This window comes from Balaenoptera ricei, chromosome 2 (assembly GCF_028023285.1).
Source record: "Balaenoptera ricei isolate mBalRic1 chromosome 2, mBalRic1.hap2, whole genome shotgun sequence".
In the NCBI taxonomy this organism is placed as follows: domain Eukaryota; kingdom Metazoa; phylum Chordata; class Mammalia; order Artiodactyla; family Balaenopteridae; genus Balaenoptera; species Balaenoptera ricei.
The window spans coordinates 4875440-4903376 of record NC_082640.1 but is presented as its reverse complement, the minus strand read 5'-3'; the positions used below and the strand labels follow the sequence as shown (position 1 = coordinate 4903376).

At 39.6% G+C, this 27937-nt stretch overlaps 1 protein-coding gene across 1 annotated transcript in view; it reads left to right on the top strand.

The window, feature by feature from the left end:
• The first annotated feature begins 578 nt into the window (after window positions 1-578).
• MRC1 (mannose receptor C-type 1) overlaps window positions 579-27937 on the top strand; it is an 88968-nt gene continuing 61609 nt past the window's right edge. Inside the window, exons 1-4 of the mRNA XM_059915265.1 lie at window positions 579-733; window positions 13263-13664; window positions 17298-17471; window positions 21402-21566. Of these exons, the coding sequence (XP_059771248.1) occupies window positions 673-733; window positions 13263-13664; window positions 17298-17471; window positions 21402-21566 (802 nt within the window). The 5' untranslated portion in view covers window positions 579-672. The remainder of the gene's footprint in view (window positions 734-13262; window positions 13665-17297; window positions 17472-21401; window positions 21567-27937) is intronic.

Here is a 27937-nt window from a genome sequence, read left to right as displayed (position 1 = left end):
TCTAAGGAAAAAGGAGGCTCTAAGCACCGAATATGGAGAAAGAGGTGGGTCCGTTTCAGCTCTTAAGAGGATGTTTCCCCCAGAAAACTGTCCTTTTTAGTGCCTGCCCTCTCTACCATGTTCCGGTGGGATCTGTCTGCCGAGGGTCCCCTGATTCAGCGGCTTCCCAGAGGAAACCTGACTTTTCCAGGCCAGGTAGTGGCCTCCAGCTTGCCCTCCCCATGGCCCCCAGCTTGCCCTCCCCATGGCCCCATCCTCCAAGGAGGGCCAGGAGGTCCGGGGCTGTTTCACTTCCCACTTCCCTGCAGGCCGGCCCGGCTCCTCACTTCTCACCGGCCCCCTCTCGCCTCCCCCCTCTTCCTCATCCCTCTCCCCCCACGTGTCCCTCTCTCCCCTTCCCCTGTGTCTGCTCTTCTCAGAAGTTAGCTTACAAAGCAAAGCTGTAACTTTGAATTCCTGTTTTTCCAACCGCCCTCATGTGACAGGATATCTCCTTATTGGAGGTTTTCCCTAATTTCAGAAGCCCTTTAAAAGTGGGCCCTCCCTCCAAACGTCTTTTCAGCCGGGCGTTCAGAGCTGGGAGGAGGGGCAGGACGAGCCGGCGCCCTCACTGTCTTGGTTCTCCCGGCTCTCTCCTCTCCATCCTTGCAAGAAGAGGATCAACTCTGGGCCATGAAGCTGTCCGTGCTCCTGGCTTTCCTCTCTCTCCTTCCGGTTGCCGTGCAGCTCCTGGGTAAGTCGGCTCTGACCTGGAAGCTTTCTGACTTGGGGCCTGGGGTACCCCCTCCCCTCTGGGTCAGGGTTGAGGCATTTCTTCCACACCTGCGGGGAAGAGAAAACAGGGCTTCCGCACCACCAGCTCTGCGGCAAACCTCCGCCTGGTCCCCAGGCCTGGAAGCCGGGCACGCGGAGGAGGCGGCCGCTTGGCAGGTCAGAGGGGCCGCCTGACCTGAGCGCCACGGAGCCCCATCTTCCTCTTACCTCTTCTCTCATCTGCCGTCGCCTCTTCCCTGCTTTATTCTTAGAGCGATTTCCTCTGTGGTTGGCCGATTCTAGTTTACAGTTTCTACCTAACCCCCAACCAACAACTTCTGAGTGTTTTTGGCCAAAAGGAAGGCGGCACTGGTGTCTCTCTTCATGGTAGGTCTAAGGATGGATCGCAGATCGTCCCCCTGCCCAAAGATTCCATGGGAGTTTTATAACTCATCTTTTTTTCTGTGAATGAGCCATTAATTTTTTTTTAAATTGTATTATAGTTGATTTACAATGTTGTGTTAGTTTCAGGTGTACAGCAAAGTGAATCAGTTTTACATCTACATAGATCCACTCTTCTTTAGATTCTTTTCCCATATGGGCCATTACAGAGTAGAGTTCCCTGTGCTATCCAGTAGGTCCTTATTAGTTATCTCTCCTATATACAGCAGTGTGCTTATGTCGGTCCCAGTCTCCCAATTTATACCTCCCCCCCTTTACCCCCTGGTAGCCATACTTTTGTTTTCTACATCTGTAACTCTATTTCTGTTTTGTAGATAAGTTCATTTGTACCCTGTTTTTAGATTCTATATATAAGCGAGGTCGTTTGATATTTGTCTTTCTCTGACTTACTTCCCTCAGTAGTGAATGAACCGTTTGCTCTAGCTTTTACTGCTAGAGAGTTCATCTTTATCTCTGTTCTACGCTGATCCTTATCTCTGTTCTAAGTTCTTCAAACTGATTTATTCCTCTCCACCCTCACCCTTTTTTTTTTTCCTGGAGATTGATGATTACTCATGAGGCATAGATTCAGAGCTTTTCAGAAGCCCAAAGACATTACGGAGTCTCTCTCTTCTGTTTCTTCAGTCTTAACCTGCTTTACCCTTGGAATGAGAGTGCCTGTAGGAATTTTTATTTCCAGGTCTCTTTTGACATGAGATGAACGGGATTTCCACTTTGAAATGTTGGCTCTCCGATCCCCCGTCATTCCTCTCAAATCAGCAAAAGCTGTCTGCGCCCAGCCTGTGCGAAAGGGCACTCCATGCCCTGTTGAGTTGGAGGCAGGTGGGAGTTGGGGCCACGGAGGAGACGGAAACTCCCCACCCCCAGGAAGCCTCCCAGGGAGAGTGTTCCAGCACAGAAAGCATTAACTCACCACGAGCCTGAAGTAGTGGGGATTATAAACACACAAGCAAAGGCAGTATGGTTTGCACCTGGCCCCTGCCAGGAAGCTGCTTAATTTCTTGGTGCTTGAATTTTTCTGTGTGTAAAGTAAGGAGCACTGTATTACTTGCCTCATCAGTTGTTGCAATGATTCAATGAGTTGAACTGTGTAAAGTATTTAGAACATAATATGACCCAGAGTGGTTGCGTCCTAAGTGTCAGCTATCAATAGCAGTGACTTTTTTTTTTCCCCCATGATAGCAATCAGTTGTTCAATACAAGTAGTAGAGTTAGCATTTAAAGGAGAGGTTTCCCAAAAAACAATGGCGAGGAAAGAGTCCTGGAGTCCGAGGAGACATTGTACCTGAGTCCTGGCTACACAGTGCATCCCTCAGAGAGTAAGGAGGGGTGTGACAGGATGGCAAGGTGAGCCCCACATCACCCCAGTCTTCATCTTGAAAAACTGTCTTGTGCAAGAGGATTACTATATTCTTTGTGATCCCGAAGGTTAAAACTAAGAGCAGTGAAAATCTTCTAACGGTTGCACTGTCTCAAATAGAATGTTCTGCTTAGGGGTAAGTTCCGTGTCACTAAACGTCTTCAGACAGACACTGGATGGGACCTGGACCCTAACCCAGCGCCGTCCAATAGGTGCATCATCGGCCACATTATGCAGCCACCTTTAAAAAAGTAAAAAGAAACATTGATTTTATGAATATGTTTTGTTTAACCCAATGTATCTAAAATATTATTAGTCAACATTCATCAGTATAAAACTTACTGGGATATTTTTACGTTCATTTTTTAAAATTAAAATTTCAACATCCAATGTGCATTTTATACTTACAGGGCATCGCAATTCAGACTGGCTTCATTTCAAGTGTACAATAGACCCTTGGGGCTAATAGCTACCATACTGGGCAGCACAGATACCACAGATACAGCCCCTACATTTATTTTTTTCTTCTTCTTCTTCTTTTTTTTTTTTTTTTTTTTTTGACCACACTGTGTGGCTTGTGGGATCTCAGTTCCCAGACCAGGGGTTGAACCAGGGCCCTCGGCAGTGAGAGTGCAGAGTCCTAACCGCTGGACCGCCAGGGAATTCCTGAAGTTTCCTTAAACTTGCTCTTAATGTTTTGGGGGCAAAAAGTCTTTCTCACTTTGCTTAGGAAGTTTTCCCTCCTGGAGACAGCAGGGTGCCTTGCTGTGATGAATGTCTTCCTCTTCATAGACACAACTATGGGAGAAGCAGGAGGGTGCTGAAGAATCTTTACTTAAAGAATAAAAGCAAAACAAAACCAAAAACACGTATAAGGGAGCTCTTTCCAGAAAATTTTTTATTAACTTGAGAGCCTTTAATTCTTATTTGACCTTTTCTTGGGCCAAGTGGCACATGAACGGAGGTGTCTGGATAAAAACAGAGCACCTACTTAGTTAGCAGTAGAATAAAGAATATGCGAACTCTCCGTACCCCCTCCTCTGGACTCCCTTCCCATTTATATAACCCACAAAAAAGATCTCCCCGCTTCCTGTGGTTTCTTTCCAACCCAGACCCCTTTCTCCCACTTCCCTGAGAACATCCCGCATCATCAACGCCACGAGACCCCTCGTTGTACCTGGACGGGGCCGGGGTGGCCAAGCACAGCAGAGGGAGAGTGACTTCTTGCTCTTGCCCTGCTATCTCTTTAGCAGGAAGAACTGCATTCAGTGCCAACGTTTAGACCTCAATGGGGATATAACCGTGGTAGAGATACAGTGAGAGTTGCTCAGGCACAGAGGTTTAGCTTGAAGTTGGGACGGTTTGGCTCACAGGCAGTGCAGTGGCGGTAAACTTAACAGTTGGTTCTCAGGAGAGAAAAAGCACTGATTTGTGGCATGGAGTGATTTCCATGGTGTGAGACTCCCACCGTGGTTGATTTCAAACTACCAGCGTGATGCCACTGGAAGCAGAGCTGGGAAGAGGTGCCAGTAAGAGGCACTCACTGGCCCGTGAGGGTGAAAAAAAGCAAAACCAAACAGAGTGAATGTGACCTCTAGCACACTGCTGTGCTGCGTCCAACCTCCTTGTTTGTGGGTAAGAAAACTGAGGTCCTGACAGGTTAAGTGATCTTTCCAGGGTCTCACTGGTGAGTGGCACAAGCTGCTGAATGCTCAGGACTGCTGACTCCCAGGGCCATGTTCTTCCTATTAAACAGAAGCAATGCGTTTTTGCTCAGCAAATGATTGGCTTAACACCAATCTTGGACGTCTTCAAGGAACAGTTGCCCACTGCCTGTTCCCTTACTCGTTTTCATTTTTCATAAAATTTTCCTTATAATATTTCTATTTTTCTTCTTTTCTTTCTCCCTTCCTTTCTTTTTCTTTCTTTCTTTCTTTCTTTCTTTCTTTCTTTCTTTCTTTCTTTCTTTCTTTCTTTTTCTTTCTTTTCTTTCTTTTCTTTTCTTTATTTCTAGTCTCTCATTTCTTCCTTCATACATATGACTTGTTTTGGATACCAGATTTAAGACATACTTTCTGACATTGTTGACCAAAACCAAGTTTTTGTCATCTTTCTTTTTTCAATTGCTCTTATAGTTGTCTATTTTTCATGTTGTTGTCCCAAATGACCTCTGATTTTTCTATAATTCAGATATGAAGATCTGTGGATGTAGGATATTCCAGATATAGGTAAAGAAGACAGTTGCTTTGTTGAGTGACATTTCAGTGCCTTCTGAGGGTGTTGGACCTAATTTCTAGGTAGGAAGAGTCACCACTGGTTAAATGTGAGCTTTCAAGAATCAAATACGCTTGAAATAAGTCAGAAAGAGAAAGACTAATACCAGATGATAGCACTTATATGTGGAATCTAAAATATGACACAAATGAACTTATCTATGAAACAGAAACAGACTCACAGACATAGAGAACAGACTTGTGGTTGCCAAGGGGGAGGGGGGATGGGGGAGGGAGGCATTGGGAGTTTGGGATTAGCAGATGCAAACTAGTATATAGAGAATGGATAAACAACAAGGTCCTACTGTCTAGCACAGGGAACTATATTCAATATCCTGTGATAAACCATAATGGAAAAGAATATGAAATAGAATATATATATATATATATGTATAACTGAATTACTGTGTGCAGCAGAAATTAGCACAACATTGCAAATCAACTAGACTTCAATAAGTTTTAAAATAAGAAAATACAGAAGGTAACCTGTCAAAAAAAAAAAAAGAATCAAATACAGTCAACCTCAGTTAAGACAAAGACCCTTGTCTTCAAAGGGACCTGGAGATTACAGTGATGACACTGATCCTGAAACCTGGTCTGAGACTGAATCTTGAGCAGCTAAGGGAGAACCAGGAGATCACAGATCACAAGGGGAGTTGCACAGGAAAGTAGCTTCCGAAGTGGTTTGTTATCTGCATGGCAGAGAGAGAGGGAAACTGATGTCGATGTGAGAACGGCAGTGTCCTCTTGCCTCTTGGCGACCATCAAGCATTGTTGAATGGAAATACCGTATGGTTACATTGGCCCATAGAGGGAACTAGTGGAAATCAGGAGAGTAAAAGTGAAAGTAGAAGGAGATAGGAAGGCAAGTGCCCTTTCAAAAAGAATTGAAAATGAAAGAGAAGTGAGCACTGTTGGACAGATTCTTCTAATTACAGACCAAGTTAAGGTCACAGAGCCCTTTCAGATCTTTAATCACTTTAAGTAATTGCTTTCAGATCCTTAATCAGATCCTTAGAACAACCCAGTGAGATGGGTTGGGTGGGTGTTACAATCCACATTTTACTACAGGAGGAAACTGAGGCTTGGAAGTCAGCTAGCCATTAAGGACCAGAGCTAATTCTTGACCATGGTCTTCTGGCTCTGAGGCTAAGAAGTAGGTGTAATTTACCAGCTGGAGTGTGTCCATCAGGAAAGACAAAAACGTGCTTCAAGACAACAGTATGTCAAAGAAGGACTTAGTCCCTCTCTTTGTATCAATTGTTTAGACTTTTCACTTCGAGATGGGAAAGAGGACACTAACATTTGAAGGTTTACTCTCTGCAAAATGATATGCTGGGTGCTTTGCTTAAATTATCTCACTTAGAAAGTTCACAGCAACTCTATCAGAGAACATTATTATCCTCATTTTACAGATCAGGAGTTGAGACTAGAATGATTAATTTAACTAAGGCAACACAGCTAGTGAATGGTGGAACCAGCATTTGCCTGCAAGTTTGCTGACCTGGAAGAATATACCTCTCTCCACCACATCACCTGGAAACTCTGGGGGTCTCCATTGTCTGTGTCCTTCTGTCCTTCTCTTTGGGCTGCTGCAACGGTTCTCTGTTTCTCCAGTTTCATCCTGTTCTGGACCGTTTCACATTGCCTTTAAGACTGATTTTCCCAAGTTAGTGATAAGAATACACTTACATGTATCAAGCAATTTCTGTGTCAGGAACTGTTCTCAGCGCTTTATTTAGATGATCTCATTTAATTCTCACAACAACTAGCCGGTCCTGTGCTTTCCTCCTTATTCTTTGGGGGGGAAAAGGCAGCACAGAGTAGTTTAGAAACTTGACCAAGGTCACACAGCCAGTGAGCAGTAGAGCTGTGATTATGTCACAATCAGGTGGACATGATACATAAAGATTAATTAGTGTGGTTATGAGTGGAAGAAGAAAAAGTTGTGTAGTGTCAGCGTCTTACCTACAGGTTTTGTTTGTTTGTCTTGAAATTGGGGGAGAGGCTGGCATTCTGAGGTAGAGGATATAGGGGAGAAAGGGAAGGATAGTGAGTAGAGCCTCAGGAGGGGATGGAATCCAGGACACAGGTAAAGGGATTAGCAGGCTGAGGGAGAGCTACTGAGATGGGAGTGAACGAACCCAGGGAGGGTGTAGATACTCCTGTCTTTAGGAAGGGAGGCAGGAAGTTGGCAGAGTTCCTTATCCCAGCCTCTATTCTTTCCTTGAGGTCACAACCCATATTGGATTCATACTTGGACCTCCCCAGATAGCCAAATGCAGTGACTTAAATTAGTAGGTTCTCTGGAGATTTGATGAATGAATGAAGGATTGAAGTGGTAAATAAAATCATTCTCAATTTTTCCTTTATCCTTTTGTTCAACATCGCTAAACCTAATAGTGTGATCCTTAGTTTTCTCCCCTGCCCCCACCACTTGTTGTAGTTTCTTTTTTTTTTTTTTGCATATACTAGGTGCATAATAGATATTTATTTTTAACTTATAAACATTATAACTTTATAAAAATAAATATTTATCTATTAACTTAATTTCAGTTCTTTGGAGACACATCTGTGGGTGTACATTCACTTATAGGGGCTAATGGATAGATTCTTAGTTTGGATGGCTCAAGGTGGTGACCTCTGACAATGATTTGAGTGAAGTAGTTTATTTGGGAGCCAGTCCTGGGAAAGACTAGCTGAAGGGTGCAGACATGAGACCAGAAGAAAGGCCGCTGGTCCATGGTGGGTCCAGTGACCCCTGTGGACAGCTGTAGCTCAGCCTTGCTAGGCACCCTGGGTGACAATGTAGGATGTGCGCCCCAGAATCATCCTGCCCACGGTGCAAAGATTGGGGCTGTTAATTCGTCTATAGCCATTGGTCACTGGTAAAGGGCTACTCCTAGGAGGCGTTCGTTCTCTGACCCTACTGGTCTTCGCAGTGTGTGAAGCGTTCTCTGATGGCCAGAAAATGCCCCCGGGCCCAGCGTTGTGGTGATGCCATTGGGAAGTGGGGCTGGCGCTCACTGAAATGGCAAAAGGCAGGAAGAAATGGTTCCGGTAGCACCTGCTACAGAATACCCACTTATTCTCCTCTTATCCAGCTTCTATTTCTTCCAGAAGTTACTAGCTTTTATGCTTTCATGTCAGCATTTTATGTATTGATGGTGGGGAAAGCCTAAAAATATATAAGGAAGTACAGCATATAATAGTTAATATCTCTAACTTGTCACCTTTAGTAACCTAACTTTCTTTGCCAGTAAGTTTGGAAATTTAATGACTTGCTCAATGTTATCATTTTAAAATGGTTAAAATGTGCTTAAAAGAAAATTTGTACCTGTGCTATTGGATATCTAGGTTTCAGCCATTTTTAACCTGAGGCATGGTGTGGAAACTTCTTGCTTCTTTCCTAAATGTATTTTGACCTTTGATATTTCTCCCCTTGAAGTGTGGGCTCCTTGTGGCAGGGAATTTGTGTCTGGTTTGTCTTTGCATTGTCGCTAGCATGGTGCCTGGCACCTATTTGTTGAAAAATAAATGTGAGGTTAGTAAGACTGAGTTAAGATGGATGGCGGGTCTCTTCAATCCTGTAAATACATTTCTGATGTGTAAGTATCATCTGTTATCATTTGTTCAGCTTTGCAATACGTCTGTTACAAAAACATAATTAGTATAGAAAACAAAAATTGAATGTTTATCCAAATGAAACATTGGTCTGGTTAATAGTGACAAAAATGCCACAAGCTGTCTTTTGGTCAAGGTCTTGAATCACTTTCAGAGGAAGAAGTATGACATTTTAAGTCAGAGACATTGCACAGAGACAGTGATAAAAGCCAAACTTACATGTTGACTAGTTGAGGAGAAGAATAATGTATGAATGCAGGATCATAAAGCGATGATTTTACATTTCCTTGTATTGTCTGGCAAAGGCAATATCAAACTTGCACTGCTTCCTAATGTCAAAGATAAATAAAGGAAACAAGAAGAGATAAGTTTGTATTGAAATAGAAGCTTTTCATTTCCAAGTACTCCTTTTTTTAAAAAAAAAATTATTTATTTATTTATTTATTTATTTGGTTGCGTTGGCCTCCTTAGTTGCGGCTTGTGGGCTCCTTAGTTGTGCCTCTCCAGCTCCTTAGTTGTGGCACCAGGGAAGTCCCCCAAGTACTCCTTTTATAAGTATAAACATTTATAAATCACTCTTTGGTAAAAATAAAATTTCAAGGGAAAAAGTCATATGAAATAGACCCATCATCATTAATCAACTATTAAATAAAAGAATGTAACTGGGTTAACAGTCAGGAGATGCTTCAGATTTAATAACTATTCTTTTATTCATTCAACTAATATTTGTTGAGGGACTATTATGCTCCAAAAAGAGAGAATACAGCACTGGATTGGAAAGATAAGTCTTTCTACTCAGCGAATTTACATTCCAGTAGGGGTACAGACAAAACACAAGTAAACAAATTTTTAGAAATATATATTTTAAGATGGTTATGAATAATATATAGAAAATAAAAGAGTAAAATTTGGATTGTTAGCTCACTAAGGATTTGGCACTTGAGTTGGAACCTTAATGAGTATTTCAAGAAGAGGGAACTTGAAATACAAAGTCTCTACAGTGAAAATGAGCTTAAAGTTCTTGAGGAGCAGAAAGGCTTTGTGGCTGGAAGGTGGTGAGTGAGAACAAGGGTGGGAGGAGGTGAGAGCAGAGGGTCAGCAGGGCTGGATCGAGCCCCATCTAGTAAGCTGTGACCTGGAGACTGGAGGGTTTTGTTCCCACGTGTGCAGTGGTCCTCTTGAAGGGTTTAAATTTGGGAAGAGATACGGTAAAAAGCAAAATCTCTCCCAACCTAGAAAACCTCTCCCTGAAAGTAGAAGAAAAAGAAAATAATTTTATTATTGAATAACTATTCAAGCAGACTGTGATATGCACGGTTGATCTGCTAAAGAGATGGCAAAACAGAGAGAAATCTGACTCTTTTATATGGCTAAGTAGAAACATTCCATGACATTAGGTAGGGTTTACAGTTTGGAGTCAGGTGACATGTTAAGCCCATCTCAACCAGGAAACTGGGAGATCAGGCATTATCTCTGATGATTCCGTTTCAAAGCAAGGAAGATCAGAGGAAGAATTGTGGCTTAGTCTGGGGTGTGGCAGTGGAGATGAAGAGAAAAGAATGGATTAGGGTATTTGTATTAGTCAAGTTTCTCTGGAGAAACAGAACCAGTAGGGTGTGTGTGTGTGTGTGTGTGTGTGTGTGTGTGTGTGTGTGTGTATCTCTGTGTGTCTCTCTCTCTACGTATCATCTATCTACCTATTATCTATCTATCTATCATCTATCTATAATCTATCTGTCTATCTATCTGTCATCTATCATCTATCTGTCATCTATCTATCAATATCTTTTTGGAGAGATTTATTTTAAGGAATTGCCTCGTGCAGTGATGGAGGCTGGCAGGCTGGTAACTCAAGAAAGAGTTGATACTGCAGTTCAGGTCCAAAGACAATCTAGAGATAGAATTTCCTCTTCTTGAGGGGACTTCAGTCTGTTTCCTCTGAAGGCCTTCAACTGATTGGATAAGGCCCACCTACATTATGGACTGTAATCTGCTTTACTAAAAGTCTACTGCTTTAAATGTTAACCTTATCTAGAACAAGAACAAAAAACCAAAAACCTCCCAAAACAACCTCACAGGAACATCCAGACTGGTATTTGACCAAATGTTTGCATTCCATGTCCTAGCCAATTTGACACATAAAAGCAACCATCATGGTATGTGTTGGGGTAGAGCCAACAGATTCTACTTTTGTCCTAGAAAGTGAAGGAAAGCTGGAAATCTAGATGACTCCTAGGTTTTTGGCTTATGGATCTAGGTAGATGATGGTGCCATTAACGAAAAAGAGAATATTGGATGTTTGCTCATTAAATACCATCATATTTAGAGTGAAATTAAGATGGAACTACAGACAAAAATTAAGTACCTGAAATAACAGTCAGGTAAGTATAAAAATTCTGAAAGAGGAACACTATTCATGCAATAAGACTTCCAAGCACCTTACCTTAAATGGTTGGTTACCAACTGGTTGGTTGACTGAATTTAGACAGTTACTAAGTGTTGGCCACTCAACAGTAAAATCAAATGGCTGAAGTAGGAGGTGGAAGATAGATTTATTGTTGGGATGGTACTGAGAAAAACTGTGAAATGTGGAAGGTAAGTCTAGATAGGAAAATAACAGGTGGAATAGCCAACACAAATGAAATGTAAAGGGCAATATGGCTGAGTCTACAGATATCTATGGTAACATTTTCAGAGTTCAGTACCTTTTTAGATTAGCAGATTTACATTTGTGTATGGTAAATTATCCTATAACTGTTTCTAAAGAACATTTTATCTTCTTATTTCCTGGGTTTTACTGTGAACAAAACAAAATATTATTAACATTTTAATTTTATTACCAATGCACAGTTACTCATTTTGCCTCACAAAGATCAAGCTTGGGAAGGCCTTCAGTTAGATGGGAGGAGATTGGGTCGACACTGCATGTTCTGTTGACAGGCGTCAATTCCAAAGATGCCAGCAGAAGCAGATGTTCTGAATTCAGGCTCTAGTGAGTCCCGATTCCAAGAAATCAAACCAGCAGACATGAGGAACCCAGCCAAGGAATCTAGGCAGAGGTTCGAAGTAGCACTGAATTAGGAACCCAGGCAAGACAGAGGCAAGAGGTCTCTAGCAAGTGTAGACAAGAGCAGATACAGCCGGAGAACATATTCTTTTGAGGCAAAGATCCATTATGACCTTGAAGTTGATAGTCCAAGACTGATCTCCGAGTGTAAGTGGAGCCAACCCCACGGGGTGCCGAGGACAGTAGATAGAATTTGGCTTGTAGAAGCAAAGGCCTCTCTTAGTGGCACTGTGATTACTTTGATAATTTCACTGGGATGACCTGACTGAAATCGGGATTAGCAGATGCAAACTATTGTATATAGGATGGATAAACAACAAGGTCCTACTGTATAGCACAGGGAACCATATTCAATATCCTGTGGTAAACCATCATGGAAAAGAATATGAAAAAGAATGTATATATATGTATAACTGAGTCACTTTGCTGTACAACAGAAAGTAGCACAACATTGTAAATCAATTTATACTTCCATAAAATCAATTTAAAAAAAATAAATCGAAGTTGAAATCAAGTGTAAAAAAAATACCAAGCTCATTCAGCCAGACACTCAAACATCTGTAATACTATACCAGCTCATTTTGAAAGAACCTCTTAAGTAGAAAGAATTTAGTCAAACTTCACAAAAAGTGTTTAATTTATATTTGTGCCACAAAAATAGAGTCAGTTCCTTTCATTTGTCTATTAAAAAATAGACAAAAAAGAAAAAAACTTTACATGATGAAACATGAATTCAATTTTGATTTAAAGGACAAAAATATGCTTACCAGATCTTTTTATTCCTTTTTTCTTTTTGTCAAGAGGAAGTTGAGTTTTGCCAGCTAGCAGCTATGTACTATAAGCAAAAATTATCTATACATACTTATTTAAAGTACCAGCCCCAAATTACAAGTATAAAAAAACTGTTATTTATAAAGTTACTCTCATAAATACTACCTTAAATGATATAAAACCTACATTTAGTCAACCTTTACTGCAGACTTCACAAATTATAACACTATCAAATGCATTTTTGTATCTTTTTGTTATGCAAAGGTTAGGTTGAATATGCCAATGAAATGAAGGACACTAGATCCCCAAGTTACCTATTGCTGGATGGGAAAGAAAACAAAAAAACTTCTCTAGTTGTCCAGACCTCTGGGCTTCCCAGAAGACACTTAGCTCACAAATTTGCTGGACATTAAATGAATGTAAAATTTCCTAAAATAAAGTTGTTTTTTTAAATACAAAAAACCTTCCTAATGTTATAGTTAGAATCATTGTATATAGGTTTCATCTATCTCAAAAAGGGTAGGGATAGTCGGACTTCAAAATTCTATTCCAGGATACACAAGTATTTAATTTTACAGCTTATTGTATTCATCCCCAAATTTGCTTTTCTCAGATGAGTATTATTTCTTCCTCTGTTACCTACCTTTTATGTTTACTCCACTACAATTTGTGTGCATTTAAGGCATTTAAGTCTTTTCATAAGGTTCCTTGTCTGAACTAGGACATCTTGAAGGTTTCCAGCCACATGCTCCCAAGAGGCCCCTCAACCCAGTCTCTCTCCAGCTTCAGGGACCCACGGAGGGAGCAGAGCTGGCCCAGGCTGAGTCAATTTCAACCCTTTTCCTGTGATCACAGGTCTTTCCGGAAATGGAAACATTGAGAACTTTTGACCTAAAATATTGTCTTTGTCCTATGTATCCACTTAAGCATCCTTTCTTTCTTTTTTTAACAGACACTAGGCAATTTTTAATATACAATGAAGATCACAAGCGCTGCGTGGAAGCATTAACTCCCAGTGCAGTTCAAACTGCAGTTTGCAACCAAGACAACGAGGCTCAGAAATTCCGATGGGTGTCTGAATCGCAGATCATGAGTGTTGCCTTTAAGTTATGCTTAGGGGTGCCATCAAAAACTGACTGGGTTGTTGTCACTCTGTATGCCTGTGACGCCAAGAGTGAATTTCAGAAGTGGGAGTGCAAAAACGACACGCTTTTGGGAATCAAGGGAGAAGATTTATTTTTTAACTACGGCAACAGACAAGAAAAGAACATTATGCTTTACAAGGGATCAGGTTTATGGAGCAGATGGAAAGTTTATGGAACCACAGATGATCTATGCTCTAGAGGTTATGAAGGTAAGAAGCTTGGAATTTTTTTTTTCCTTTCTGTCAAGTCTTTCTCATCCTCTTAGTTGGAAACTAATTCAAGAAAATAAGCATATTCTTGTTTAGTCTGTACTAGAAGTATTAATTGATTACTTTTGTGTTTGGAACTATTCTGTGTTCTGTGAATGAGTAAATGTGGTACAAAGTCCTAAATGATACTTTAGCTATCTGTAATTAATGGGAAGACATTTCTTGTAACTTTTGCTAAGATTTTTTTTTAACAGTGGGTTACCATTTTTAGAAATTACTTTTCACTGTAGTCTTTGACCCAGTGTCTTCCATTTTACATTGTATGACCGTCATGATAAAAGAGTTTAACGAAATGTTTCTTTTCCTTTGGTTTACATTACCTCTAAACCAATGACCTGTGGAACAACATTCTTTACCAATTCAGACTGTGTAAAATGAAATCTTGACAATTTTGGTTTCTAAATGTTTCTGATTTATTTGTTACCTTATGGGTATTTAGAGACATTATGTAATAATCAGCAAATTAGAAAAGCTAAGGAATTAGTTTATAATCTAACCTTCAGCGTCTGTAGTCTGCTGTTTTAGAAAGTGGTAGCACCTGTGGGGCAGGAAATAATTGTATATGTAGTTGGTTACTTCAGCTCTTGAAGGTTAAATAAAACCAGAGTATCTAGTCTTCTCTCATCTCGGTCAAATTTCATTCTCTAGCGGCTGCACAGAAAAAAGATAAAACAAAAAACAAAAAAAGAACTTGAAGCCCTTTACAAAGTCTTCTTGAGTCAGATGATGTTGTAACCACTTTCCAGGTTTGGACACTTGATTTCTGTAAAGTGTTATCTAGAACGACCTCAAGGTCAGAGAAAGAGCCTGCCTCTTGGGGCAAGAGATTAAGCTGTTTGCAAAATTACTATGTTACTGAGGCTGCAAAGGTTGGTTGAACTTAGCTATCTGTTTGCAAAATTACTATGTTACTGAGGCTGCAAAGGTTGGTTGAACTTAGCTTATGGCAGGTATGCAGATCATCGGAGTTCAGCTCTTTGCAAGGTGATGATTTGTCAGCTTTCTATTTTCCTTCTATGTTCTATAAAGAGCAGAAGAGAGTAGGAACTGAAGAAGAGAAGGAGGGCTCAGAAAGAAGTTATCCCAAGGCTTTTATTGAACATAATGTAGGTTTAGAAATTACCTAAGAGGCAACCTAAGTAGCACAGCATTTCAGGAGAAACTTGTCAGAAAATTATAGGGCAGGACAAGGGTAAACCAAACTTGACTGAGTCAAATTCCACAGGTGGGACAATAGTTCTAATTGAGGAATCCAACACAAGGAAGTTTGGTGCTAAGAGATCAGAATTCTCATTTTATTTTAAAAGATATCGCTGAAGTTCTGTAGTCCTCTCCCTACCCCCTGCCTCTGCTTTCTGGTCTTCTGTTTGCTTTGAGAAAAATATGCATAGGATTTAGGATAGTGGTTCTCAAACTTTAATATGCTTAATAATCGTCTGGAGAGCTTGTTAAAAATACAGATCCCAAGGTCCCCCCTCACCTAGATTCTAAATTAGCATATTGGGGGAAGGGCCTAGGGATCTATTGAATTATTTTTATCAATACTGTGTCGTTGGATGCAGATGGTCCATTGACCACACTTTGCATACTCCCTAACTCTCTCCCAAGACTTAAGATATTCCTGCTAGAAGATCTAGCCCTTCAGAGTGATCTTGGAATTGATTCATTGGAATATGCATTAGAAGTAAAGACAATGCAGAGAGGATGTATGCAGAGTCTTTGTCTCTCTAAAGAAAACTTGGGGAAGAAAACTGTCTGAGGCCAAGGATTTAATTTTGAGTGATCAACTCAGATTTTGTAGACTTGGACGGATCTGAGGATTGTCTGGAAGTGTGGCCCACAAGAGGAAGAGTCAGTTGAGTGCAGTGACATGATTTGTTAGTCAAGTTGGCCTCATCAGTGCTTTGTTTAATAAATCAAGTTAGTCCTTAAAAAGCCATTTCTGATTGACATCTGTAAATCGAGCACTGAGAATTCCTTGGCTAGCTGAATGAACAGTACCACTAGCCCTAGGTGGTCTTATCACGTTTTCTTCATATGAAGGAACAATGGTGTAATTATTACAAATCCAGCATGTTCTTTATACAATCTGTGATTCGGAAAACTTGTCCTGTAACTTAGTGCAACAAAAGCTAGAATCACATTTTAAAGTTACTAACAGCTAGGCAATTGGCAAAAGAGTCATTTTGAGCAAATTGAGAATAAACCTAGCTCTTAAGGTGGACAAAATAAGTACGAGCAAAGGAAAAGGAAAGGAGGTAAGTGTGCTCTTTACATATGTTAGATGCTGTGCTATGTGTTTTACAAATGTTATATTATCTTAATGACTTTCAAGCTGTCTTTAAAGAACTTTTTAAAGTCATAGAATCTATGAAACTTAATTAGGAAAAGAGTATTCCTACCTAGAAAAAATTCTGAATATAAACTTGTCACAAGAGACTGAATATTTCAATATAGAGGATTATTATCTCCCAAAGAGGCATCCCTACAAAGGTAGACTGAACATACTGGAGCATTTAGCTACTTGAGCGGTTTGGTTCTCAATGGAGATATGAGCTTCCTTTTGACTTAAGCCAAACCGTGATCCATAACGATTCTCTCTATTTCTTTTTAAATTAATTAATTAATTTATTTGGGCTGCGTTGGGTCTTTATTGCTGCGTGCGGGCTTTCTCTAGTTGTGGCGAGCAGGGGCTGCCCTTGCCTGTTGCGGTGCACAGGCTTCTCATTGTGGTGGCTTCCCTTGTTGCGGAGCACAGGCTCTAGGCGCGAGGGCTTCAGTAGTTGTGGCTCGCAGGCTCAGTAGTTGTGGCACATGGGCTTAGTTGCTCCATGGCATGTGGGATCTTCCCGGACCAGTGCTCAAACCCATGTCTCCTGCATTGGCAGGCGGATTCTTAACCATTGCGCCACCAGGGAAGTCTACAATTCTATATTTGTCTCAACTTTCCTTTCTAGGGGAAGCTAGAGCTTCACATTTTGATCTGTTTGGACTCATTTTTTTAAAAAAGACAAATACTGATTATAGATAGTATCTAAGGGTTTTAAGTGATTTCTTTCTATGATGTGAATTAGAGATTTATGCTAAAGTTCCTACCCTTTCTCGTAGCCATTGTTGAGGGACTCAAGTGGAGTCTGGCTTGACAGGAGTGGTTGGAGGGGATTGAAGTTTTGACTATGTGTTTGGGTTACACAGCTATAAGGTTATTTTTCAATCTAGAGATTCAGTAATTCTCTGATTCCAACCAAGGGGAAGGATGGCCTTTTCTCTATTTGGAGGAAATGCAGAAGTCAAAGTTGTTGTCAGTAGAGCTGACTGCTTTTGGCTCATGAGAGCAAAGAGGAAAATCTATTGCAAAAGACAGCAGAACAGAAGTGGTGCTAGACGAGGACACATGTATCCAGCAAAAGACAGGGGTTGCCAGAGAAGGGAAATACAAAGGAATTCCCTGTGTTAGTGTAAGAGGTGTGATTAGAAGCGTAAGACTGATCCTCGCAGTAACCTTCTGATTGGAAAGTAATCGTTCAGGAGATTCACATCCATTCTAAGCACAAGTCAATGTGTCTCTTCTAGCCATGTACACACTCCTGGGCAATGCCAACGGGGCAACCTGTGCATTTCCATTCAAGTTTGAAAACAAGTGGTATGCGGATTGCACAACTGCTGGGCGATCAGATGGATGGCTCTGGTGTGGAACCACTACAGATTATGACATGGATCGGCTATTTGGATATTGTCCATTGAAATGTAAGTAACTTTATCATCAAGACAATTTTGGCACGTTTAGTATGGCAACCTAGTGATAAGACTTTGTGTTAATCGAGAACATTTCTTCCTCCAAGTGATTTCTCATTTACTCTCTCATCATACTCCACCACAACCCTCTGCAGATGTCATTGTCCCCATTTTATAATGGAGGGAGTGATCCATATTGGCTAAAGACAAGAACACAGATCTTCTGACTCTCAGCCCTAGGCTGCATCAAATGACCTCTTTAATTTCACTAACTACTACTTCTCCTCAAATTCCACTGTTACTGGCAGTTATTTTCTAAGACTTTAGGGCAAATTATACTCTATATGATGCAATATATACGTAATGCCACAGGTGGGCATCCCACTTTCCAACCCCCCCAATGATCTACCTTTATTAAACTATAGATCAAAAACAGAATTTAAGCAATGCCACAGCATTGGTTTTGATGGAGAGAGAGAGAGAGAGAGATGTGAGTGGCTCCTGAATTTTGTGCCAATGTAATGAAAAGGGTTCCTCACTGTGAAAATGATAGTAATGCTACTCTTCTTAAATTAAGTTTAAGAAGAGTATTATTTAATTTAACATAGCTTCAATGGAAGTGAGTTATGTCTATGCTTGAAGGGGTTTTAAAATGAAAATGTAAGTCTTATTGCAATGATGCAAAATAAGTGACATTGCATTGCATTGAAGTGAGGGGGCCATAAAAATTCTTGGTGTCCTTTCCATGCTCAAGAATTTATAAAGAAGCAGGGCAGCAGGTTTTGGGTGGGGTGGAGGAGGGCATTCGTGTTGGAAGGCAGGGAGGGGGCTGAAGAAAACAGAGAAGGAAGAGTTCTTCGCTTCCCTCTCCCCATCACCCGACATCCTCCTCTTGCTGCCAGCACCTGCCTTCCTTTTCTTCCCCTGAACTTCTTACCCCCAACCTCTTGCTGCTTCAGCCTTTGTGGATCAGGGCTCCTGTTTCCTGCTGTGCTGCCAAGGGGCGGGCACTGGGGCAGAGCCTCAGATACAGTCTGGGCTGATTGTGAGACCACCTGCATTGCAATAGTGCTGCTTACCCCACTAAACTTTCAGGATCACACATCCACATACCATCACGGTATTCCAAGCGTTATTGTAAAAAACAGTCCAATTTACAAACATATCTTAGTTTGTCAAGTTAAAGACAGAATTCCAAGAATTGTGCTTATTTATCTCTTTTGATTTTTAATCCCTAAACATCTTACTAAAAATTAATTTGATTTCTCAGCCCCATAGATTATTGTAAGTCCCCTCTGGGTCCAGTCCCTCAGTTCTGGGTGAATACCCACAAAAACTCAGTCTTCCTGTGTTCATGGTGGAACCGCTCTCCCAGTCTTGGGTGAGGTAAATGCATTTCTGTTTTCTAACAACTTTTAAAGGTTTGATTCCCATGAAAGGTTGATTGATGTCTGATCTCTATATTAGAAGGCTTTTTGTCTGAAAACAAAACTGAACTTTTTCCTCATAAGATAAAGCAAGACTTACTTTTCAGTGATTGAGGCACATCTTCCTCTGGACTTTGTAGGAATGGTATTTTCTAAATCCGTTATCATGCAGTGTCTTGGGGCTACAGATCTCATGGGTCCAGCTATAACATCCTGCACTTACATGGTGTTGACAGGGACGTTGTTGGCTGCATGTATGATTTAATGAATCATTAAATGGAGGACAAATGGCCAGCCACTAATCATAAAAAAAACAACACCTTGGCTAGACATGTGTTTTAGGGATAAACTGGGTAGGCTCTAGAATAAGCTTTTAGTCTCATTGGTTCCAATTTATGTCTTCCAAAGCAAATTATATATTTGGCCCAGTTAATTATAAAAGTAAAATAACTGGAAATTTAAAACACTTTTGATTTCAATATGCATTACAATTTTAAAGCACATTTTATACATTCCATGCCTTTCTTGAAGGGCTTTGCAGTTTCCCAAACTCTTTCATTGTCTTTGCTTTGTGTTTTTTTCAAAAGAACACTTTATTTTATGTTAGCCTTAAACTAGCAGATTCAATACAGGAAGATGAGGTCCCAGCTATTGACCTAGTGACACTTAGTATATGCTCCTCATTGTGCTTTGTATTGTTTATTGTAATGTTTTCCTTCTATTTAGACATTTATTTTCAAGTATCAGGAGAACAGGAAAAGGAAAAGACTCCTTTCTCTCAATTCCCCATAGCTTGCAATTTTAGCTTTCAGCGTCAGTTGTGCTGGTTTACTGTGGGAATTTGAACAATTTGGAGAGATATAGAGTCAGCAAACCTATGCATGCATTGAGAAATAGGTCTTAATTCCTTGATTTAAAATGCAAAATATACTTTATTTAAATGAAGAGAAGCATCAAATTGCATTTCTTTCTTTGGTCACCTGTAGCCCTTTCCTTCATTTCTGGATGAGAAAATCATCCCCCCCTTCTTTTTATATCTCACACTTTACAAGCAAAACCTCCAAATTTCTAAAACTATTTATTTAAAATAGCTCCGTCTTCAAATAAACCTCAAACCAGTCTCATTTGAGTGATCTCACTTACATGGTGAAGAATCCATTTGCACATTAAACTAGTAAGACCTCAGATTGTGGTAATTTAAATTTAACATTACTAATTCAAATATATTTTTTATGTGAATATATAATAATTTTATAGTTAAAACATCTTAGAAATGTCTATGCTGTTGCCCAGATGAAATGTTGATATATTTTTCTTCCTCTTTGGTGTTTCATGAACCACAAATTTCATATCATAGTGTGTGGTAAGTATATGAAAAAGGTCACTTCCTTGTCAGATACAAATAATCACAATTACATGCATATGTAAAGTGTGGGCTATATGTGTATATATAATGTTGGCTGTATGCATATATATGGTGTAGGCTCTATACACACGGACAACTGTCCAATTTGGTAGCCAGTTGAATACTCCTCAGAAAATTTGAGAATTTACATAATCTTTTCTCTTCCTTATAAATAAATGAAAGGATTATGACTTCACATGACTTGTAAGTAGAATTTTATATTATTAAAAAGACAAAAGAGAAGTTTTTATATCATGAAGCACACAAAAATATTTCATTTGTTGACTCATTTCTCAAACATCTTATGTGTAAAATGCAATCAATAATATTTATCCATCCATATTATTGGCCTTTCATAGACTATAGCCAAGTTTATAGAGTATATTGGGAGTCATAAAATAGCAAAGGAAAAAATAAGGTAAAAATTTAAAAAATTTAAAAAAAAATTTAAATTAAAAAGTGTTTTACTCTGAGGGAAGAAAAACTAACAATCAGCTGTTGCCAGGAGCTACCTATGTTTAATACATGCTAGAGATAAGAACATGAGACTCCAGAGGTGGTTAACAATTTAACTAAGGTTGAATCACCAGTGAGTGACAGAGTCTGGAGGCAGGTCCTGGTCAGTCTGTCTGTGGAATCTATGACCTTCCCCTCTAATGCCTGTGTCTTTGGTCTAAAAAGACCAAACTAGAATGTGCAGGTGAAATATCCATTGCTGAGAGAAGACATATTTATTTTCTCTTCTCCCTTTATTATTGTTTTTCTAGATTAAGGAAGTTGGGCTGGCATCTCTATTCTTAGTCTATGTATTTGCCTCACTTCCCAACTCATCTGATCTCAAATGTCCTAATGGAAAAATAGAGATGGTGAGTCCCTGTCTTTCTGGAGGCACATGAAGGAGATGGAATGCGGTCGAGCCTTGAAAACTCCCCCTCTTCAGTTCAGGAGTAAAGAAAATCTCATAGTCACTTTAAAACTGATTAAAAGAAAGAAAAAAAGGAAAAGATAATGCTTTAGGCAATAATGCTACCAAGATTGTTTAAAAAATATTGTTCACTGAAAATTCTTTCCATGCATAATGTAGTCAATTCCTTTTGACTTCTTTTACAGTTGAGGGCAGTGAAAGCTTATGGAATAAAGATCCATTGACCAGCATTTCCTACCAGATAAATTCCAAATCTGCTTTAACTTGGCACCAGGCGAGGAAGAGCTGCCAACAACAGAATGCTGAACTCCTGAGCGTCACAGAGATACATGAGCAGACATACCTGACAGGTAAAGATGTGAAAAGAAAACAAAGTTGTGAAATCATGATTATTTTATTTCTGTATAGTTTAACTTAAAAGCATACAACACGAATAATTCTAGATAGAATTATCTATCTAGATAATCTATCTAACTCTATCTAACATCATGATAGAGTCAGTCCTAAACAGATGGTGCAGAGGGTTTGACAAATGTGCATCCTGAAAAAGGCACCTGGGATGGCAAATAGTTTTCACCTCATGAGCCAACTTTCTTCTATCAGTTGTGTCAGTGTCTATAACTTGTGCTGAGAATGATTCGGCGGATTTATTTGGACTCAGAGTAGAAGATGCTACAATCAATTAGCGATGCCGTTCTTGGACACAAGACACGGGTGCCATACTGGTCAAATATTCGAGGTCTAGCTTGAAGTCATTGGTTTTCCATTAGCATGGGAGAATTTAACGTGATAAACTGAAGAGCTGCCACCACAAACAGGGACAAGTGAAGGGCTGTCCTTTTGCCTCCTGTCTTTCAAATCCCCAGACTCTAATGGTTTTCAGGTCTTATTGATACTCTTTCTACAATGTTTGTTTTTTTAGCATTTGTTCTTATAAGGTTGTGAAGATGAAAAGAGCTAGTGTTTGCTTGAGACGAGAGGGTCTGTTTTAGCGTCTGCAATCCACACTTGAGGAACAGAGAGATCAAGACCAGAAACGAGTGTGGGAGAAAGAGCATCCTCAGTTCCCTGCTCTAATCCCTGCCTGCAGTTCACCCCGACCCTGCTACTAGCTGAAAGTATCTCTGATCCAGCGACCACCATGTTGCAAGACTCTTAGTGGCTTCTCACTTCCTATCAAATAATTAACAGCACACCTTTGCCTGACATGCAAGGGCTCTCACCTGTCCACTGACTGCTCTTCCCCTTTGTGCATTTCGCAGTCTTGACAAAAGAAAACTTTTGGGTTCCTCATCTATGTCTCATACTTTCTCTCCTCCACATCTGTCCCCGTGGCATTTCTTGTACCTGGAATTCCCTACATTTTATACAGTTGAAATGCAGTCTTCTCTCTTTCCATCTGCCTTTCTCTTATTTGTTTACCACTTTTACAGTGGTTACTTACATATGTCCCACTTCCCCTACAAGACTGTAAATACATTCGTTTTTTATTCATTCATTCATTCATTCTACAAGATGGGTGGTTTCTCTGTGTGAGGCATCGTGCTAGCTCCTGGGGACACAGCAGTGACCAAAGCCTGCCGTGTCCTGTCCACGTGGAGCTTAAAGTCCAGTGGGGAAAACACATAGACAAGAAAATGAGCAAATAAATACAAATTACAGTTAAGTGCCATGAGAAAAGCAAATTGAAGGCTGTGTGGAGAATGGATTTGAGGGCAGATGGCTGAAAGTGAGGACTGTCTTGTGAATATGTATGTCCTCCCCACCCCTAACGAGATTCACACAGAACCTTCCGGGAAGACAGTCTCAAAGAATGTTTGCTGACTGACAAATGAGGATGCAACACAAGAAAAACCATTATTCAGAAATTCAGCCTCACGTTTGGACCCGTGGTCAGTTCATGGCGAGAAGACAGTGGTTCTTAAGTGTGAAGTTGCTTATCAATCACCAGGGAACTTTGTTAAAGCGAAGCTGCCTGGGTGCAAACCCCAGAGACTGTAGATCAGTAGGTATGATGTGGGGTCCTGGAATCTGCATGTTATCAAGTTTCCAGGTGATTCTAGGGCAAGTGGATGGGGACCACACTTGGCAAAGCACTGTGTACAGTACCTGCTGTATCAGCAATGCCTACAGATTGCATCTGCCGGGACAGCAGGCAGCAGAGCTCAGGAGTAAGGAGCATAGACTCAGGAACCTGACTACCTGGGCCCCAGCTCTGTGAAGCCGGGGGACCTTGGGGGCGATTACCCGAGGCTGCTATGCTGTAGTGGGAGAGTGTGTGTGAACTGGTACCAGGGACAGAGCCGCCCCCAGCCTTGTCTCATCACCTGGGATTCCCTTTCTCCAGCTCTTTTCGGATGATCCTCTCCATTAATTGGAACACACTTCTCCTATAAGTTATTATTTTTTCATTGAATTTGAAGATGTTGATTGCATTCTATTTTGGGCAGAAAAAAATGTAACATGAATTTTTTTTAGCACCACCTTGTGAAATACACAAAGCGTTATTAGGTAAGAAAGATTTTTCTACTTCTAGGCCATTTCTGAGGATTACATCATGAATACTAGCTCCACTGTAATGAAATCTTTCTTGTACCAAGTATAACATTTAAAAATTTTCCGCTTTCAGTATAGGCTGCAAGCCACCATTTTCTTTCGGCCATCATTAAAGAGATTGACAATAGAAAAGCAATACGACCTCACTATGGGCATTTGTGAACTCAGAGATGGGATTATGTCTCCATCTGCCCAGTGATTCTGTTTTGTGTTGGTCCTTGGGACCTTTGTATGCAGTATTGGGGCAAAGTACAGAGGGACCAATATTTGCAGCCATGTGTAAAAATAAGGAGAAAGAGAGGAAAACAGAGACAGAGATAAGACAAAATTTATGTAGGTGATTAAGGAAGAGAGAGAATGAGTTGAGACAATCCTGGTGTGATTTGTGCTGGCTTGCACGGTTTAGAGAAAACTCAGAGTTGAAATGGTTTCACTTGGCTTTTTTTTTTTTGAAGGAATCTGTTTGCGGGTTGTGTTATCTTGACTCTTCTGAGTTTTGCTTGTTTTCTGGCTTTCTGGAAGCCAAGGGACAGAGCACAGGTTACTTGTGAACTCTTCCCCAGTTGCTAGGGGAAAGGGGCTATGTGAGCAGGACAGCATCTCTGGGCCCTCCACTCACTTCCTCATTCCTGGCTCCGCTATCAGGCTTCTGGCTGCAGGAAATGCTTCTCTAATCAGCAAGGGCTATTACTGTGTCCCCAGGAGCACAAACAAGCCCTAAGAGATTGGGAGGCTGAGTTCACCTCAGATACTTATCTGAATCTTATCCAAGCCTCCGGAATTTCAGTCAGCAAATTTTAACTGAAATCCGGGTAGGAATGACTTCTCGAATGAGATTTGTAATATTTCCTGCTTTTCTTTAAGTCAAAAATGTCATGCATTAGGGGACAAAAAAAGTCTGACGGGGAATTTAAAAAATAAACCAGACTTTTGTTTTCTAGAGGGAAGATATTCATGACATTTGGGATTTAATGGCGTATATTGGGGAAGACTAGAAAATCCTGGTGTGAGTGAAGGATTGTCATCTACTCCATTCTGGAAAATAGGGCGCTAACATTTTTTAAAAACCACACATAGTTACCCTTTTAAAATATGATTTCTTTTATGTGAGAATTTTGAGTAGTAAATTTCATTTTTCAAAAAGGTATAAGCCTCTTATGACTCTGAGATCAAATTAGCTGTTATTTATTAAACAGCTGTTGTGTGTCAGACACTGAGCTTTATTTCTAAAGCTGACACCAACCTTGTAAATGAGTAATATTGTCCCCACTTTATAGATAACAGATTAGGAGGGAGAAGTTAGGAATTGTGCCTAATGCCGCATGTTCAGAAAATAACTGAATTGGAATTCAGCACTGTCTTTCCATTACGCTCTGCCTGGGTCTCACTTAAAAATAAGCAAGGATCTGGTGGCCCCCAAAGCACTAAAGAGAACCTTTAATTTAGATGTCAACAGCTCCTTGCTCCAGTAAATTTATTCTAAACTGGCAATCTGATTTCACATTATCTGCTGGGTTAACGGCTTCTACCCAGCGGCCAATTCTTATATCACCCAGAGTCATTTCATCATCTCTTCTTCTTCTACCCTCAAAAATATTGGGGCACCCTATTGAATCCTCAGTTCCTGAATCAGATTTATAACTACATATGTGCAGGATTAGGATTATAGAACTGAAATAAGATATAGGAAGTGAAATTGGCTAGTTACTTTGATTGTTTTTGCCAGTTTCCATATGGTGCTGGGTGGAGAACAAATTGGACCACAGTATAGAAAAGAACAATACAGTGTACTATTGGACAGTAATACGTCTTCTATTACAACTAAGTTCAAAAGTAGGTATAAACTGTTTCAGACGATACATGCAGGAAAATTACAACATTAAAAAGTTTAGCATGTGGAATTGATGCTTTGTGTAATAATACTAAAAAATTTGGTCATCTTCTTTATAAAATTACAAACACATTAGAGAAAAAATTGTGGACGACACTTATCAGCTTTAAGTGATATATTTAACACAAAACTTGAAATTTGTTTGTAAATCACACTTTTTGCCAACCTGAATTCAACATGGAGTAATAACAATAATAATAATATTAATAATAGCAATAGCTTACATTTATTGGGCATATACTGTGTATTAGGCCCTGTTTTAAGAAAAATTACTTAATTTAATTCTTCAAAACAAGCCTAGGAGTACCTAGAGTAGATAAGGAGAGTCTCAAAGGATAATTTCCTTAAAGAGTGATCATCTTTTCTCATCATGCCAAACATAGTAATTTAATTAAGCAATCTCAGGCAAAATCTAATTTATTTATTCCTACAGTTCTGTTCAAAACTTCATAGTTTTGAAAACTTAGATATGCGTATTTTATTATAAGTTTTAAAACATACCAGAATATTTGATTTTGGGGAATAGCTATATCCAACATATACAAGGAACTCATACAACCCAACATCAAAAATAGACCCCCAAAGCCTGAGAAAAACCAAAAAAACTTGAAGAGACATTTTCTCAAAGAAAACATACACGTGAAAAGATGCTCAACATCATTAATCATCAGGGAAATGCAAATCACAACCACTGTGAGATACCACTTCACACCGGTTAGAGTGGCTATTATCAAAAAGACAACAAATAACAAGTGTTGGCAAAGATGTGGAGAAAAGAGAACCCTCATGTGCTGTCAGTGGGGATGTGAACTGGTGCAGCCACTATGGAGAACCGTATGGAGGGTCCTCAGAAAATTAGAAATAGAGCTACCATGTGATCCAGCAATTTTACTTCTGATTATTTACCTGAAAAAAACCAAAAACACTAATTCAAAAAGACATATGCATTCCAGTGTTCATTGCAGCATTATTTACAATAGCCAAGATATGGATACAACATAAGTGTCCATTGATAGACAAATGGATAAAGAAGATGTGGTATATATATACATACACACAGTGGAATATTACTCAACCATAAAAAATGAAAATTTGCCTTTTGTGACAACATGGGTGACTCTAGAAGGTATTATGCTAAGTGAAATAAGTCAGAGACAAATGAATACCTCTTGATCTCACTTATGTATGGAATCTAGAAAACAAAACAAAATGAAAACAGATGCATAGATACAGAGAACAAATGGGTGGCTGCCAGAAGGGAGGGCGGGTTGGGGAGTAGGTGAAATAGTTAAAGAGGATTAAGAGGTACAGCCTTCCAGTTATATAAAAAAGTATTGGCATATAATACACAGCATAAGGAATATGGTCAATTATATTGTAATAACTTTGTATGGGCACAGATGGTTACTGGACATTGTGGAGATCATTTCATAACGTATGCAATGTCAGATCGCTATGTAGTATACCTGAAACTAATGTAATATTGTATGTCAACTATATTTCAATAAGAAAAATAATTTATGAAAAAAATCAATGTTCAGTGGTATTTAATAGAATAATTATTAACATAAAATATAGTATCAACATGACACTGATCCCAGAATGACATTTCTAAGGTACAGACTAGTAGACAGGCATCTCCTCCTGACACCTTATAAGTTATCTATTTACATGAATGAGGTGAGATGGCAGTTTTTGTTGGTTTCTTTAATTTACCCTAAAGAGACATAAGTAATAGTTTAGTATTCAAAAGAGTTTTAATAACTATGTAAAATAATTAATAAACTAAAGGGAAACCATCAATGAGATGAATAACTATAAAATTGATTTACTATGAATGAATTTCTATCACTTCATTATCAGTATTTTCTTTTTAATGAATGCAGTCATAGTCGATGATGCTCATTGCAGAGATTTAAGACTAAAGAAATATTAAGATTTTCCCTTTTGATAATGTCATTTCCTTGACATAGCTTGTAATAAGTATTTTATTTTTTGGTAAAATTCCAACTTTGGAGAACCAAATGCTGAGTCTTCACAGGTAACCAGAGTGAGTTCTGCCATGGGCTATTGTTTGGGGAGGGATGACATTTATCAGAAATATCTTTTTAGTTCATGGTTCTTTACTTAAAGGTGCTCTAACATCTAAACTTATCTGGAAAGTGTATTATATCAATAATAGTAACTCACAGGCAAATTTAATTTAAACAAGGGTTGAATTCACTGGAAACACCAAAGTGAACCCTGGGTGCAAGTCCTAATTTACTAATCCTC